General features: G+C 37.0%; 1 protein-coding gene across 1 annotated transcript; it reads right to left on the reverse strand.

The window, feature by feature from the left end:
- Positions 1 to 440: 440 nt before the first annotated feature.
- On the reverse strand, positions 441 to 16886 carry LOC129235971 (uncharacterized). The gene is made up of 3 exons (XM_054870074.1): positions 16399 to 16886; positions 1679 to 2186; positions 441 to 1582 (listed from the first exon to the last, which is right to left on the reverse strand). The coding sequence occupies exons 1-3, from the start codon at positions 16519 to 16521 to the stop codon at positions 1011 to 1013; spliced, it is 1203 nt and encodes a 400-aa protein (XP_054726049.1). The 5' UTR covers positions 16522 to 16886; the 3' UTR covers positions 441 to 1010.
- Positions 16887 to 17248: the final 362 nt, after the last annotated feature.

Consider the following 17248-nt stretch of genomic DNA (forward strand, 5'->3'; position numbering starts at 1 on the left):
TAAACAAAAAGAATTTTGAGTAATGGGAATCTTTATTTTGACCTTTGCAATGGAGCCCTTGCTTGTCTGTTTTCATACTGCAGTCGCCTAGTGCACAAGTGTCAAATATGATTGGGGTACGACGCCATTTGCAAAATTATAAATCTTCCGATAAGGTGATTAATTTTGCGCCACCTTGTATAAATGAAAATATATACATATATTTAGCTGTCAAAGCACCAAAGTAATGCCATAAGCTTTGCAAAATATTGCATGAGGTCTGCGACGAATGTCCATCAGCGCCCATTTGTCGATACAGCGGTAAAGAAATAATGCAAGCAAATTTTATACGGAGCCCATGCTTTTCATACATTGCAGTACTAAAATAATACAACAGAGGGCAAATACGACAAATAGCACGCCTTACGCATCCTTATATGTATTGTACATATGTCCATTAGTATTCGCACCTTTTATTTCCTTTGAAAATGTGATAAGAAAAAATCGCATTTCACATTTACCAAAAAATTTGTATGATAGCGTACGAGGCGCATTCGTTAATTCATTAATTTTAATTAGATTCGCCTTGGTATCATATGCATATATGTATAAGTATGTATGCAAGTATATAAGATGCCGTTTGTCGAATACTAATACTTATTATCATTATCTACATGTGTAGTAGTATGTTTGTGTACGTATAGGTATGTACGTTTCTGAAACGAAAATAGCATAGCGCGCAATCTAATATTTAAATTTACTTATTTTCTACTCTTTAAACTGTTTCTTTTTTCGTTTTTTTTTTTTTTTAATATTACGCTTTCTAAATTATCACCCAACGCCTTATCTTTCGCTATCTGCACACAAAAAAGTACACTACTACATTAGCGAAAATTGAAAATAATCTTTGTTGCACTTTTCGATTTGCATTCCACAATATTTGTGTGATATCACTTTCCAAAAAACTTGACGGCTTCTGTTCACTATTGAGTTGCAAGTAAATACCGATTTTTGTTCGTCCTGCGGTGCGCTTACAGCGATAATTCTTCAGTGGAAGTATTCACATGTACACGAGGCACATCGTGCGGCAGTCGTATGTCCGTTAATATGACCACTTCGTATGGGCTGCAATCGGAGAGATGTAGGAATGAGCATAACCAGCCGTAGAAGCCCTTCTCAATGTCGGCCATCTCGTTCAACCAGCTATTGAGTTGTAGACTTAATTGCACAATGCCCGCATATATGCCTAGGCCGAGGGTGCAAACGAGTATGCCCACCGGATAGGCGAGTATAAGTATGGGTGACATAAAGAATTTATAAACGCAAGATTTTTCCTCATTGAAGTAGTTGAACATGTTGTACCAGGTGAGTGTGCCAATATAAAATGAATATATGCTCGAGACTAACGTCACGAATGGAAGACATATCAGCGATAAGATGAGAATATGTAGACCGGTTTTCGGAGTGCAGGTGCAACAGAGATTCTGCTGTTTATTCACCTGAGTGGCAGTTGTAACAGCATTGATTTGTTCCAGCTCTTCGCGACTGATATTGATTTGCAGATCCAGGCTTTGACCCTTTTTGCGGCCCCGTTTAATTGTACCTGAGCGCACAAACAGTTAAATGAAAATTATTTATTATTAAAGTAAGATATTGGTTAAAATTTCAAAATTTTGCAAATGTTTGCAATTCAACCCACCTGTCATAGTTAGATAATTACTATCCATTGACCTGCGCGTATTGTACCTTTCCAAACTATGCACATCGGCATTTAAAACGCTCGTCTCACCCGATTCCAGATCCTCATAGTTAGTTATTTCTGGTGACTCACGTTGGCTTCGCACATGCAAGGGATCGGTACGAATATTTACGCGTTTCTTTGAGGAGGAGCGATTGCTGAGACAATCGTGAGACTTTGCATCCAAACTACTCTCTGAATAGCTACTTGGCGTAACTGTAGTACTTTCATGCCGATTTGTTGATTTTGTGCCTTGTGAAACGCTCTCGAAATTCTGCAATTCATTATCATCTTCATAAATATTGTCTATTGACTGTGAAGTCTTGTGTGCCAATTGGTCGTCGGTAGCATCTCCATTGGTCTGAGCACCTGGTATTTGCGGCAGTGGTTGTTTATTTTTCAATATTAAGGAGGTTTTGAGTAAGTCCTCGTCAAGTGCAGGATTTGATGGCGAAAGTTTTTGACGGTTCTGCAATTACAAAATAGTAAATATTATGTTTTTTTCATCCATAATTCATTCAAAAAGACAGAAACGGTAACAGGGTGTTCGTGTAATCTGCGGGAAATCGTTTTCTTAACACTAGAACTACGAACCGGTCAAAATGACCAGTTGGAACATTTATTTCCCATTTCCTCTTAAATATTCCAATTACATTTTTTTTCGATAATGTCATGATTTTTATTAAATTTGTGTATAGAATAATATTATAGATTATTTTGTTCTTACGCTTCCAATTTTCAGAGTTAACTATGTGTTATACCTAAATACATATACGAATATCATCATATCATCATCATATCATGAATACTTTTTGTATATTCTTGAAATATTCTTTTTGAATATGGAAAATTCCCGGAATTCAAAGATTTTGGGTTTTCCATGTATTATTCGAAAATTTGTATAACTGTAATATGGTATATACAGTTATACTAAATCCGTAATATGAATACAATTTCTACAGTCAGTCTGTAACCCCTATACTGATAAGTTATCATAAATCGTAGCATATAAACATTTCAATTTAGTATTCTTACTTACCGTGTATAATTGCAAATGACAATAAATTGAATATTTCTTTATAATCTCACATTATTCTTGCATACATTGTAAGTGGTTTCTGATTGAATATTTTTTTCATTATTAGAAAGGGAAATAAAATTATAGTTTTCAGTTAGAAGTTATTACCCTGAAAATGGCGTCACATTCGAAAAAAACAAAATTTCTTGAAGATATACAATAACAAATATATGCGAAGATATATCCGAAGTGTCTGCAAATCAACAAATATTTCAGCTGTCCAGTTTGATAAAGAGAAAGTCTATGTATCCAGTGATAGTGAAGAGGAGAACATACTCAAGTATGTACAAGAAAAAGTGTAAGATTTCCGTCCTATTCCGATGAGAGTGAAGATCAGCAAACTGAAATTGCTGAGTACGAAACATAATTCAGTTAGCATTGAAGAAGATAAAAAAAGATGCCTGAAACTATAAAATTTTATAACAATACTAAATACGGAGTAGATGTTGCCGATCAAATGGCCAGGAAGTATAGTGTGAAGTCAGGATCACGAAGATGGCCTCTGCAAATATTCTTCAATATTCTCGACTTAGCTGCAATAAATGCATGGATTCTGTACAACGAAACAACTGGAGAAAATATATCAAGAAAAAATTTTTTGTTTCAATTAGCAGAAGAACTTTCAGGAAAGCATGAAGACTCATCGGAACTGGAATACTTGAACAACCCCTTGAAGAGTCCTGAAAATTTGAACATACGAAAAACTTGTCAAATAGGTTTATGCAATGAGAATAAATCCGCAAATATCTGTGCTCATTGCCAAAAGTATGTTTGTGGCAAATGTACTTTTAAAAAACTTTTAATATGTAAAAATTGTAGTACATAGAATCTCTATGTTATGTAATTTTGTTTTTTATGTTATGTAATTACAATAAATGAATAAAATATGTTTCTTTTGCTTTAAAATTTAATTATCTTACGAATTTTTAGTTTTATTTCTAAATTTCTACTGTTTTGTGTAGTTAAACAAAAAAACCGGTCAAAATGACCGGTTAGTTGAAATAGGTATATGGTAAATCTTCGTAGTTCTAGTGTTAATATTGCATGTTCTGTGTGAGGCTAAAAATAACAGGCTTATTGCAATTGAACTGATTTACTTTGTACATCAAAATATACCCACAGGTGGGTGATGAAAGAAAGGACGCCCGCATAGGCAAAGAAATGCCAAAGTTCAGAAAGATATTTCTACAATAACCAGCGCAATTTCTCAAAAGAGCAAATGAATTAGTGAAATTTTTTGGGTCGGCTCAAACCGACAAATGACTGTAGGGCCACAAAAAGGAAAAAGTATACCACAGCCCAAACAAAATTTGACTGCATCTCAACAGAGCGGGTGGGAAAGTAGTCGCGTTCGCTTATGTCATCGTGATCTTAACAGCGGGTCTATTTACTTCCGCTATTAGTGCAATACTAGAGGGAGCTCTGGAAGAACTAAGGGGGCGTCCATAAATTACGTGAGGTGTTTTTTTTAATTTTCTATACCTCCCTCCCCCCCTGGTGAGATGTCGTGAGATTTTATTCAACCCCCTCCCCCATCCCCCAATCTCACGTGAGATTTTTCAAAATGTGGGTTTCTTATGTAAACGCGTTGGATTGTTATTGTAAAAAGAGAAAAAAAAATTTAAAATATAAGTGTAAGAAAAATTTAACAATAGAAGACTTAAATCGTAACTACTGCGATTAAAAAAGAATATCTAGAGAGACTATTAGGACCAACATGTCCGTATGAGTTTCAGTAAAATCATCTGCTCCTTCAACTTCGTTCTGATCTAGCCACTCTAAGCCGTTGACGCTTGCGCACTGTAACTCATTAGCTCGTCTTGTGACAATCCGTGAGGGTCGCACTTTGCGGAACATACGCGCTTGCTTAGCTGGTGCAATGTGAGCTGCTCGCCTGTGCTCTGCAGCTCTTGTGATAGATGCGAAGTAAATACCGCGTGTACTGCAGCATCTTTTCTCTAAATTATCACGTATACTTGGGCAATAGAGATCATAAGGCGTGCTGATGAAGGCATTCAGCGGTTGAATCGGTAGGCGTATTCGAAATTGAGCGAATGACTTTCCGTCATGTTCTATGGAGGTGGCAGAAAACGGTCGTGAATAATCATATGCAGATCACTCCGGCGTGCGCTGCAGCACTTAGGTCAAGCTCCATATGCAGCTTAGCAATCTGTTTCTTCATAGTATCTTGTGCTGGAGTGGGACGTACGTTAGATGGTGTAGTGTTCGACATAGCTTCATCCACATCATCGCTGATCACAAGAAGCTGATTTTGAATTATGTGAAAACAGTGAAGGAAATGACCGCGCTAATAGCATATTTTATCAAGAATTTCACTGTTTCAGTTTTTTTTATGCTATTAATTGTAACAATAAACTTTATATAAAAAAAGTATATTATTTTTTTTTTAAATATATATTTAACCTACCTTTTGAAGGAATGCTAAAGTAGACCGAACTTTTCTCTCAGTGGATTCCCTGAGAAGCCGTTCAATCTCATGTTTAATGCGATGTATTAACTCTTCTTTCTTCGGGAAAAGAAATTCCATAATTTTATCACATCGTCGTGGCAGTAGTAAGAGCATGAACAAAGATGATAAACAAAGAAGGTTGGAACCTGTCCGTGTGTCGCTGCCACTCAGCTCGAACGCTCTTGTTCATCGAGTCGCGCGTTCGGCTGATAGTGGCGCGAAAACAAACGACGGGCTACACTGTACCGTAAATTCAGATTAAATTGAGCTATTTGGGATAAAACAAATATGGTGGTTTGACAGTAGTAATGTACATATAAAGTCGAAGTATGAATGAAATTATTTTCTTTCGAACGAATTAGTGAATGATCTTAATCATACTACGATTACGCTTAAGATTAAATTTGAAGCATGTACAATCTGGATAATGGACCAAAATAGTATAATTTTTTTTGTTTCAATCAGAAAAAAAATTGCGTGATATTTGCCGAGACCCCCCCTATCTCTAACGTAAGATTAGATGAGATTTGACTCGACCCCCTCCCCCCTTAAAAATCTCACGTAATTTATGGACGCCCCCTAAGTCAATGGGCTACTAACAGTGGTCTTAAAGTTAAATCAAACAAAACCCAGTGAATGTTGTTTACAAATAAAAGCAAGAAGCTACAGATTAGACTACCGTCAATCAATGGGGTTGAAATTCCGCTTTCAGACAAGGCGACATATCTAGGACTAGTGCTAGATCCGCAACTGAACTGGAGGCACAATGTAGAAAACGCTTATCTAGCTGATTATACGTGCAAAAGAGTTATTAGCAGAAATTGGCGTTTAAAGCCTAAACTCGCACTATGGATGCACACTGCCATAGTACGACCGATTTTGACATACGGGGCATTAGTGGAGTGGCCTGCATTAAACACACAGTACAACGTTAGACAGTTAACAAGCGTTCAACGAGCAGCCTGCGGAGGAATAACTGGAGTTATGAAATCGAGTCCAACAGAGGCACTGAATGTCATACTAAACCTGTTACCAATAGATTTGCAACTACGACTAACAGCAGCAAATACCGTCAGCAGAATGAAAGAGGTGATTGTTGGAATGCTAGAATGTTTGGCCGTGTTACAATTTCTGTTAGTCGAAAGCTAAATGGCAATCCATCAGACTACATTACCGCTTCCATAGATTTCAAACTAGAATTTAAGGTAATGCTTTTCCCGCGCAAGGAATGTAGTCAAGGAAGATACCACTGCACTTTACATCAATGGATCCAAGTTGGATTGCGGCGCCGGCGCGGGTTTATATTCAAAAGACCTCGCAACTTCCAAGTTCTTTCACCTGGGGAATGGGAATAGCATCTTTCAAGCAGAGGTTCTCGGGATAAGCTGGGAGGGTAATCAGAAACCATACACAACAACTATCAGAAGCACGTATTTTTTCATCTTAGCTTTCTTAGCTATAAAATCACCAACAACCGATTCAAAAATTCCAACAACAATACAAAGAAGAATTAAATGCCTTAGCACGCATGACAGACATCACCCTCATATGGGTACCTAGTCATAGGAACATAGAAGGAAATCTGAAAGCTGATGAGCTAGCAAGGCAAGGGGTTTCCTCTAGAATATCCGAAGTGGTGGTAATGGGCTGCCCCCGAAGCGTCTATAAAAGGGATATGTTTTTGCATTTCCTAAAGCAGGCTGACAGATGGACCAACACCGATGCCTGTAAAATAGCGAAGAAATCGTGGCCAGATTACAGCAAATCCAGAATTGGTGAGCTGTTAAGAAAGTCAAAGACAGAAATCTTTAGAGTTATGTCAACAATAACCGGCCATTGACCTATCGGAGACTATGCTAGGAAGATGGGGTGGCAGTATAACGATAGATGTAGAAGCTGCAATCAAGAAGATTCTAAGGAGACAGTCTTCCACTATCTGCCCAAGTCTGGGTGCTCTACAGTATAAAATGTTGGGAGAATGTTTAATGGTTACTTGGAAGAAATTACAGAAAATAAAATAGGCGACATAGGCAGATTTATAGTCAAATCAAGATGGTTTGACTAAATAACGGCAGGGGTTCTACGAGTGGTGTAACAAAATGGCACTTTTTGTGCTAATTGAGTCTGGGGTGTGTCACTCAGACACTACCTCTTCCAACCAACCATACCACAGCCCAGGAAAATACCATCACGGAAATCTTAGCATGATTCTTTGAATGAAGCATCGAGCCGTTTCTCTCGAAAATTGTTACCATCTCGGCAGGCACGGATAGTTTTGCCATGAAAAAGCTGCTCTTCATCTTCTTCTCCTTCCACTTTATTTAAGATTATGGCCCCTATTATGAGTTAGATTCGATCTTCGATATTCGTTGGTTGTCGAAGATCGAAGATCGAAAATCGGATGTCAATTTGGTATTATGAGCGGTGCAGCCCTGTCGAAATTTTCGTTGAATACCGAATTTAGAGTCGAATGCAATTTTGCTTTCGATTGTGTTGCGTATTGTGGGTAAACTTGTTAAAATGTAAGTTGTTTGCGATTATTTATGGTTTTATAGTAACCAAATAATAAATACATATATACTAATTTTGTTAATTTTATGCAGGTGGAAAGTCGTGAGTACCAAACAGCAATTAGAAAGGCTAGTTTCATTAATGGAAGAGAATCCACAATTCGCAAAAGGGATTTGCACCAAAGTTCAAGCAGCAAAAAAATGGGAGGAATTTACAACGGAGCTGAATTGCTTGGGACCACCAGTTAGAACGGCAGCAAAATGGATTAAGGTTAATAATGGTTTTTTTTTGTGATGTTTATAGAAATATATTTTTATTTTCCCTTGGCAGGCATGGGCTGAAATACGTAAAGGAACTGAAATACATATTTTTTTCGAATGACGAATAATTGAATAAAGAAAATTTATAACAAAAATAAAACAGAAACTGTGGCGTAAAGGTTTCTATTTAATACTTTTTAGATTTTTCTATAATATTCAAGAGATTTCATCTCTTATGCTGTATTTGCTATAAAAATGTGCTTTTCTTTGTTGTAGATCAGCCTCTGTACTACTAAATTGTATCCATCTTCGGCAAATATAATTTTCCAGGACATCTATTATTTCCGATAGCACAACAGACACAGTGGGTTGAGCAAGTCCTAGCATACCTTCATTACCAATACTCAATTGGTATGATCTCTGATCATAAAATCGCAGAACTGTGGCTAGCTTTAAAATATTTGGAATGGATTTGGCTCGGCTGCACTGCTGCAACTGGTTTTCTGTACTGGACAGTAGGTTCATAAACGCCTCTTTAGATAATCTAAAGTTCTTTAAAAATCTGTAAGGAAATTTCTGTAATATTAAGTACGTCAACACATTTTGAAAATTCTAAACGTACTCAGTGGAAGCCATTTCTAGGGGGTTGGATGCTCCCTAAACTGTTTTCTACTTCTAGCTAGTTCCACTAATCTTTCATCGTCCGATGAATCGTCGAACCACAACTCCGTTGTACTCATTTTCACAAAAAATACTTTTTTTAACTTTTAAAAATAATGTTAGCAAAGAATTTCAACACAATCGGTTTTTCTTTTATTTTGATTTGTTGTATCAGCTGAGAAAAAATTATCTATTGTAAATGCGTCGAGCGATCGAAATTCACAATAGTCCTATTCTTCAACGAATGAGCACCTAATACCAAATGAAAATTCGTTCGATCAGCACTTTCGACTACAGTCGAAGATCGAATGTTGCTCATAATAGGGGCCATATCTTGTTATTTACAACGAAAAATTTCTTAATGTTTTAAATTTATACATTGCAATATACAATTCTTATAATTATACAAACAATTTTATAGTAAACAATTTAATACATATCACAATTCAATCATTTTGCGATTCAGTCGTCCAATACTCATGCCATCGTTTCGGTGGTCTTCCCGGGGGTCTATTGGCCATTGATTTATTCTCCATTGCGCTTCTGGTTACACTGTCAGGTCCCATTTTCTTTACATGTTTTTGCCCCTCTTTCCGACGACTTCGACCCCATTTGCAGATGTCTTGAACAAGTTAACACATAAAAACGCTCACCGGCGTGACACGTGTGCAGAGCAGACGATAGCTTAGGAATTCTGCCAAAATGCAAGTGCGTGAACTGCTCGCGTCAGCGTATTCCCACCCCTCATGAATCCAAGTTTACCTGCGAATGCTACAAGCGCAACCTGAACCAAGAATGCCAGCGCGAATGCTACAACAACAACGTAAGCGCAACCTGAACCAACAATGCGAGCGGGAACGTCCACAACAACAAAGTCAGCGCGAGCTACACCAACAGCTACACCATCGCCGAATTGTGCCAAGATTAGGGACATATAAGTAGGTGAAATTATTCTCAAGTCCTCAGTTGTAATTAGCTCGTTAATAAACCAACAGCGCATAGCGCTTAAAAAAATAACTTAGTGTTTTCAATTTGTGTCATTTGTGGAACAACATCAAGACGCACACCACAAATAGGAGGAGGAGCGCGGCCAAACACCTAACAGAAGTGTACGCGCCAATTATTTATTTTTTTTATTTCAATGAGCACATAGGGCTCCATACCAGCAAACCATAATTAACATCACATAATGAACGGATCTCTTCGTTTCTGATATGATCAAGCCTTGTACGCCCACAAACCGCTCTGAGCATTTGCATTTCTGTGGTGGTAAGGATACGCTGTGTTTTGGTCGTATCTGCACAGGTTGCGACTGTATATGTCATGATAGGGCGGACACATGTTTTGTATATACGTGTTTTACTCCTAACACACATGTTCTTATTTCTCCACACTATAGCTCTCAAGTACCCGGAAATTCGTGCTGCTTTGGTTGTTTGCGCTTTGACCTCCTCCGCCAAATCCCTATGCGATGTTATTGTCAATCCCAAGTACTGAAAACTCATGACTTGCTCTATGCTTCGCTCGTACACGACCAGTTTACATCTCAACGGTTCTTTCGACACGGTCATGGCTTTTGTATTGGTGTTGGAGATTAGCATTTTAAATTTATCTGCCGATTGCTCGCAAATATACAATAATCTTTGCGAATTATAGAAAACAAAAGTTTCTTATAGAAAACAATTTCCCGTTCGGACGTCCTTTGAGGTCACTTCATCAAGGTCCACACCACTAATTAGACAGGAAGCCCGATCAAACACCTTTTAATGGGGGCAATTATAGTTATTTAGAAAAGTTGCACTCATCAACATTTCTTGCTTTAAACTAGAGCTCCAGATACCCGGGTACCGAGCAAAGCGAGTAGCTCGATACCTGCTCGAAACTCATCCATTACTCAACTGCATAATTTTAGCAGCTAAACAAAAATTATTAATTTTATTTATTAGCATTTCTTTAGTTTTCCAATGAGAATATCACTGTGTGTAAAGAATTTGTAAAACTAAAAAAAGTGCTTACCAAAAAGTTAAAATAATCAAAAGTACTGCTCAATCACTCGGATAGGCTAGGCTAGATATTCCCGAGCTCTTGTTCGAAAATTCGATGTTCGAGTAATCCCTCGCCCGAGTTGGGCCTGTTCGAAAACGTGCAAACAAATCGAGAGCTGTACTTTGAACTGAGGACATCATCGTTTCCGGATTTTTACCCAGCTGCGGATTACCACTTTATAAACCTTTCGCTAAAATTTATGGGGAATTATTTACGTTCTTACGACTAAGTACATTATTGGGCAGGAGGGCCCAACAAGTATCTTTGGTGTATGATGCACTGGAAAGGACAAACGAATAAAACTCCTCGCCTCACCTCTTCATTCTATCTAATTGGCACCTACTAATCCATAGTTATTATTATTATTAGAAGGCCATTACGTACTGCGACCAGAGCTGATCTAGTGTGAAAGGCCTATTTTGTAACCCTAGAGTTTTAGGCTTTTTAAAAATTTTAGCACAATTTTGGGTTTGTTGTTCCAAAGATTGCATGGGGATACTACGATACCACCAAGGTGATGAAGTCTCTGTCTGCCCAACGCAGGACATTCACAAAGCACATGTTCTCAGCTTTTTACGTCCATTTCGCAAAAGCGGCAGACATTGGTCACAGAGAAACCAATATTATTTAGATGATACCTCAGGCTGCAGTGACCTGTAAGATATCCTGTTAAAAGACGCAGATCTACTCTGTTTAGTGAGAGAAGTTTGTCAGATATTCCTTTGTTGGGACTTAGGAATAGTTTGGCTTGACGCTGACCGGCACAGTTTAGCCAGTGTGTGGCAAGTTTTCTTTCTTCCCATTTCCTAAGGAATTCATTAATGTGGCCTTTTATGAGTCCACAGAAAGGCTCAGGACCAGTAAGTTGCATATTTGCTCCTTGTTTTGCAAGGTCATCAGCCATTTCATTTCTCTAATGTTCTTCATGTCCCGGAATCCAGCATAGTGTTACTATGTTGAGGTTCCCTAACGTGTTTAGAAGAATCCATAGTTAATAAATGACTCATGCCTTGTATAGAATTGGCAAAAATGATAACTAAGTGAAATCTCCGCCGTTGCGCTAATTAAAACATTTATTCCAGTATTATGTTGATGCTTTTTGGCCCGCAAAAATGTTATCATGTGAGCACAAAAATATTTAAAGTGCTAAAAAAATATATTAAATGTTATCAGAACTTGGCATGTGTTGCTGCAAGTAAATTTGTTTGTTGTTAAATCGCACGGAATTGCATTTTTCATTTAAAATTTGCTCTGTCCGAAGTTAGAGGTTTAGAATATTTCATTTGCCTCAGACCAGTCATAAACTGAGTCTAAATACATATAAAGCACGTATTTTGATGAAATACTTACTAAAACAGTTTTGGCGGTTCGATAAGAAAAAAACAATTTTATATTATGGTTTGAAATACTCTTTATTATTCAGTATAGTCTCCCTCCCTGAGCATCAATACAATTGTTCCAAAGAGATTCCAATTTATGAGTTTCATCCCTGAAGTACGAGTCTGGAAGGGCTGCAAAATACGCTTTCACAGCTGTTGCGACCTCATCATTTGATGAAGAACGTCTTCCACGCAATCATTTTTTTAGATGTGTAAACAGATGGAAGTCGCAGGGGCCAAGTCTGGTGAAATAGGATGGATGCTACAATAATTCGAACTTTAATTAATGGATTTTAGCTATAGTCAAAATTCTCTTGTGACACGGTGCATTATCTTGTTGCAAAATAATTTGTTTTTTTCTTATGCAAACTGAATGTTTTTGCACGAATTCTTTTCCTTAAGCTGGTCTAAGAACTTGTGAAACCGGATAAATTCAAATCTAACGTCAGTCAAAAACAAAAAAAAATATTGGCTTTTGGAAATTCGTAAATGCATTAGATTATGGTATTTCGTGCCTTCTATCTTCGCAATACCTCATCCAGACCTAGTTCCCTTATTACCTTCAGGACAGAGCTGGGTTGGATTGCGCGTATGTGCCTTTATTCTGGCTGCATTTGGCCAAGATGTCTCAATGTTCTCCGCGCTATAGAGCTACACTCCAGGGGAGGGTGCATTGGAGTCTCCTGGGATTGGCCGCAGAAACGACAGGTATTAGTAGACCACATCCCGATGCAGATGTGCAGATGGCCACGCAGTCGGCAGTGTCCTGTGAGAATACCCGTGAGCATTCTCAGTTCATCCTTGGAGAGGGTTATGACTTTTTTAAAGCTCTTTTGGATGTGCCCTCCCAGTAAGGTTACCGCCTGGCCATACGCATTAACATAGGTCTTCTGTGAATGGGAAAAATATATTTTTTATGAAAAACTTTATCTATCGACGTCATTTCCATCAAAACCAACGCACTCATTCCATTTCAATATCACTTTTGTAGAACAATTTATCATTTGCCTCAAAATAGGCCCCAGTTTCTGCGATAACCTTTTTATTCGAGTCAGTTTTCTTACGGGCGAGCAGTTTTTTTATGTCTGCGAACAGCCAGTAGTCGCTGGGAGCCTAATTTGACGAATGCGTGGATGTGGGAGCAATTCGAAGTTCAATTCATGTAGTTTTGCCATTGCTTTGATTGACTTGCGACACGAATGCCTTGATGAAACAAAACAGAGAGCAAACGGATCCCCCACTTTGAAGAGAGCTTTCTCATAGTGAAACGCTCATGCCCTATAAAGCCAACACGTTCTTTGAAGGCATCACATGAAGACAGACATTTTCTGGTGTTACTGCCTCATTGGGCCGTCTACTGCTGTGTGCATCATCGGTGTCTCTAAGACCACGTTTTAAGGCAGAAAACCATCGTTTATTGTTCTTTCGGATGGAGCGGAGTACCTATAGTATTGTTTAAGCCATTGCTGCGGTTGAACGGTATTTTCGCCCATCCAGAAGCAGTGTAAAATTAAAACACGAAATTCTTTTTGATCTATTCTTTTGAAAATAACAAAAGTAGCGTCACTCTCAGCACAATAACTCACGAAATTTTAACAGCTGTCTTTTTAAGGTTAGTACTAATTGAAAAAGAGGTGAATGCAATAAAACGAGTACCATCTATGTGTTAGGACTGAGACTTTTCAGTCCATATATTATACCATATGTGACAAATCCAAGAGAATGGTTAAGGGGAAATGGCACTGTTGGGGGTAAAAAAATAGTCGATTTTTAAGAATGTTTTTTTTTTTTGAATGATTATTCGAGGATCGGACAGAAGGGAATTTATTATAATATATGTATATGTATTAAACTATGTTGATGTAAATTGTTATTCGAAAATATTGAAAATTGACAAATTTATGTAAAAAAACGTAACGAGTTAAAAAAAATGACGTATCTGGTGGCAGCGATACAGCAATGAATAATCATCTGAAATCAAAAAACCAAAAATTTTATTAATCTACACAATAAAGGCTATCGTTTTACGTAGCCGTTTTGTTTTTTTTTTGAAGTGAAAACTTCTTTAGAATCGTTGGGAGTGATTTGAGAAAAAGTGAAACGAAAAAAGCGACACTCTTGGCTACGAATATTACATATAAACGTAGCGACGAACTAAATAACTTTTAGGCCAGCGCCGACAGCATGGCGCGATAGCCGAGCGGCTAGCAAGAAAAAAAAATTTTTTATACAGTTATTTTATTTTATTTTATGATATGTTTATGAGGAGCTTTTTTTCATGGCAGAAATACACTCGGTGTTTTGCCATTGCCTGCTGAGGGGTGAGCGCTATTAGAAAAATAATTTTCCTTAATTTTGGTGTTTTCACCGAGATTCGAACTGACGTTCTCTCTGTGAATTCTGAATAGTAGTCACGCACCAACCCATTCGGCTACGGCGTTTGTTTAATTTTACTGATGCAAAAATGAGGAAAAATATATGAATAAAGTTTGCTTACTGTTTACACATTTTCCAAAGGTGACGGAGAACCAAAAAAAAAGTCGATTTTCAAACAAATACGAGTGCATATGTGTAATTGTGTTAGAGTTTCGGTCACGCCCCAGCAAAACCTGCGTGCATATGTGTTTGTAACATTTAAAAAAATGTAATTGTGTTAGAGTTTCGGTCACGCAGGTTTTGCTGGGGACGCTCATAATAGCAACCGCGTGTGTATTTTTATATTCGTAAATATTTTCATTTTTAAATATTTACCGCAATTATGCCGAAAAATAATACAGAAAAGTGTCGTGAGTATCGACAGAAAAAAAATCAATAAATAGCATCACGGAATTCATTCACGAAAATTTAATAAAGTATACACCAGAAGTATCGCGGATACTTAGAAAAGATTACAATAAAGTTCCAATGATTGTAAGTGGCGATTTTAACGTAAATTTTGCATTGGACACAGCGGTTCCTTTAATTGACGTTCTCAATACAACATTCAATTAACATTCAATTTAAAAATGTGTAACAATCGCACTGAATCGACAACACGATCAAAAACAACCATTGACGCGGTATTTCAAAGACATGTTGACAACATCGAAACCAAAGCATTTGTATCATATTTATTTTATCTATCATAAGCCACTCGTATCATTTGTTGAAATTGAAAACATTGAGGATGAATAACAATAAAATGAAGAAAATAAAATATGAACTTTATAGCAATATTATAATGAACCTATAATTATCCCGCTCCTAATGCTGCTTTCGTCTTATTCTCTCTCAGTTTGTTTTACGGAAGGTTTCACTTCTATCGCGTCTAACCGTTAGACTGGTATTTTTTTTTTTTTTTGACAAAATGGTGGTGATTTGAATTTCGATGTGTGTTTTTCACCATTTTTTTGATTTTCAACAGGCCCAAAAAAATAGTTATTTTCAAAATTTTATATACAGTGCGATAACAAAAATTTTGAAAAAAAAAAATTAAAATCGGTTCATTAGTCTTCGAGAAATCGTTGCCACCGTATCAAAAAAAGTCATTTCGAGAAAAACTCGTTTGAAATAAAGCATCGTATCGTAAGCGCTACGGGGCCGAACCGACGAGCGCCCACTTAAGTGCACATAGAATCAGGAATGAAGCGAATTTCGCTTTAAAATGTTTACCACATTTTCTTGAGTAGCTATACTTAAGTTAAAAATATAAAGATAGAAAATATTATATTACATATAAAGAGATACGATTTTTCTATTGTTTGCATAGACCTTTTTTCAGTTGTTTACTACATTTTCAGAAAGTGGATAAACTTATGCTCCTTTTCCCTTACTTCTAAATTGAATTAATGGATTAAGCAGCTACTGAAATCAGTTTTGAAACTTTACACTACCTTTTATTATTGAATTATGATCTACAAAAAGTTTTATTTTTATTTCTAAGTTTAGGGGGGTAACTTTTGTTGCATATTTATTACTTGAATCGCATTTATAAAACGTCAATGCCGATATGTGACTGCATACAAATGTATGCGGTTACATTACGCACATTTCCGTACTTAACAGCAAAGAAAATGAAAGTGGACTGCATTTGCTTTCTCCTCTTTCTGGAGCGGTGACTACAATTGACTCATTTACCCTACTTTCTTGTTTACATCTGTTCAATCTATAGGCAAAAGGTGTTCTTTCCCACCACTACACACACAAAATGCAATTTTAAATGTAGTATTTTTATTTAGTATCCCCAGTGCAGTAATTATAACTATAATAAAATAAAGCAACATTTGTTTTTTACCCACCTGTACGTTAACAATGTGGTCGACATAGTTTTGTGCGCCATTCACTTTTTTCGATGTCTGACGTTTGCGTGGCGGAATGAAAACTGGGCGTTCCTCGCCGCTCACTGCACTTTTACTAACCATTGTCTGTTCTTAAAAGTTACGTTTTTTGAAAAAATTCCACCATAATGATACTGATATTAAAACAATAAAATGAAGTTGCCGTGAAAATTCTGGTATTCTTTGTTCTTCTAAATGATATATGCACATTTGTATATGTATACAATATACATTTTATATAATTTTTTATATCAATTGTTAGTTATTTCAAAGATATACATATTTTACACATTGTAATCAGCCTTTGCTAATTCACATTTTATTCTTGGTTTTTTATAAACAATTCTGAGTCTTCATCACTAAACCGAATTTTTTAACACACATATTTCCTTGACGTTCGTTATCATACTTCCTCAGTTGCATTTCTACTGCCGCAAGAACCGAAAGCAACTCGTCAGCCTGCACTGCCAAGTATGTACATATGTATGTACTTACATATGTATGTCTGTTTATATTTATACAATTCTTTGTCAGGTTTTTGGCCGAGCTTCTGCTTAATTATGTAGTTTGTACAATTGAAGGACCGCCATCGCATGGCAGCTGGTTTTCATGAGCGGTTCTATCATAACACAAATTTACCCAGAGGTTTTTAAGCCCACCGCAGATAATTAATTGATGTTTCTTGCCCAAAGTGGGCATCGCATTCGGCACCATCCCAGTAGTAGTCAAGCACAAGTTCACCCAACTACGGTGGCCTGATGTATTCTGCATATATGTGCATACATATGTATGTATGTATAAAAGGACATTC

This window comes from Anastrepha obliqua, chromosome 1, assembly GCF_027943255.1.
Source record: "Anastrepha obliqua isolate idAnaObli1 chromosome 1, idAnaObli1_1.0, whole genome shotgun sequence".
Lineage (NCBI taxonomy): Eukaryota > Metazoa > Arthropoda > Insecta > Diptera > Tephritidae > Anastrepha > Anastrepha obliqua.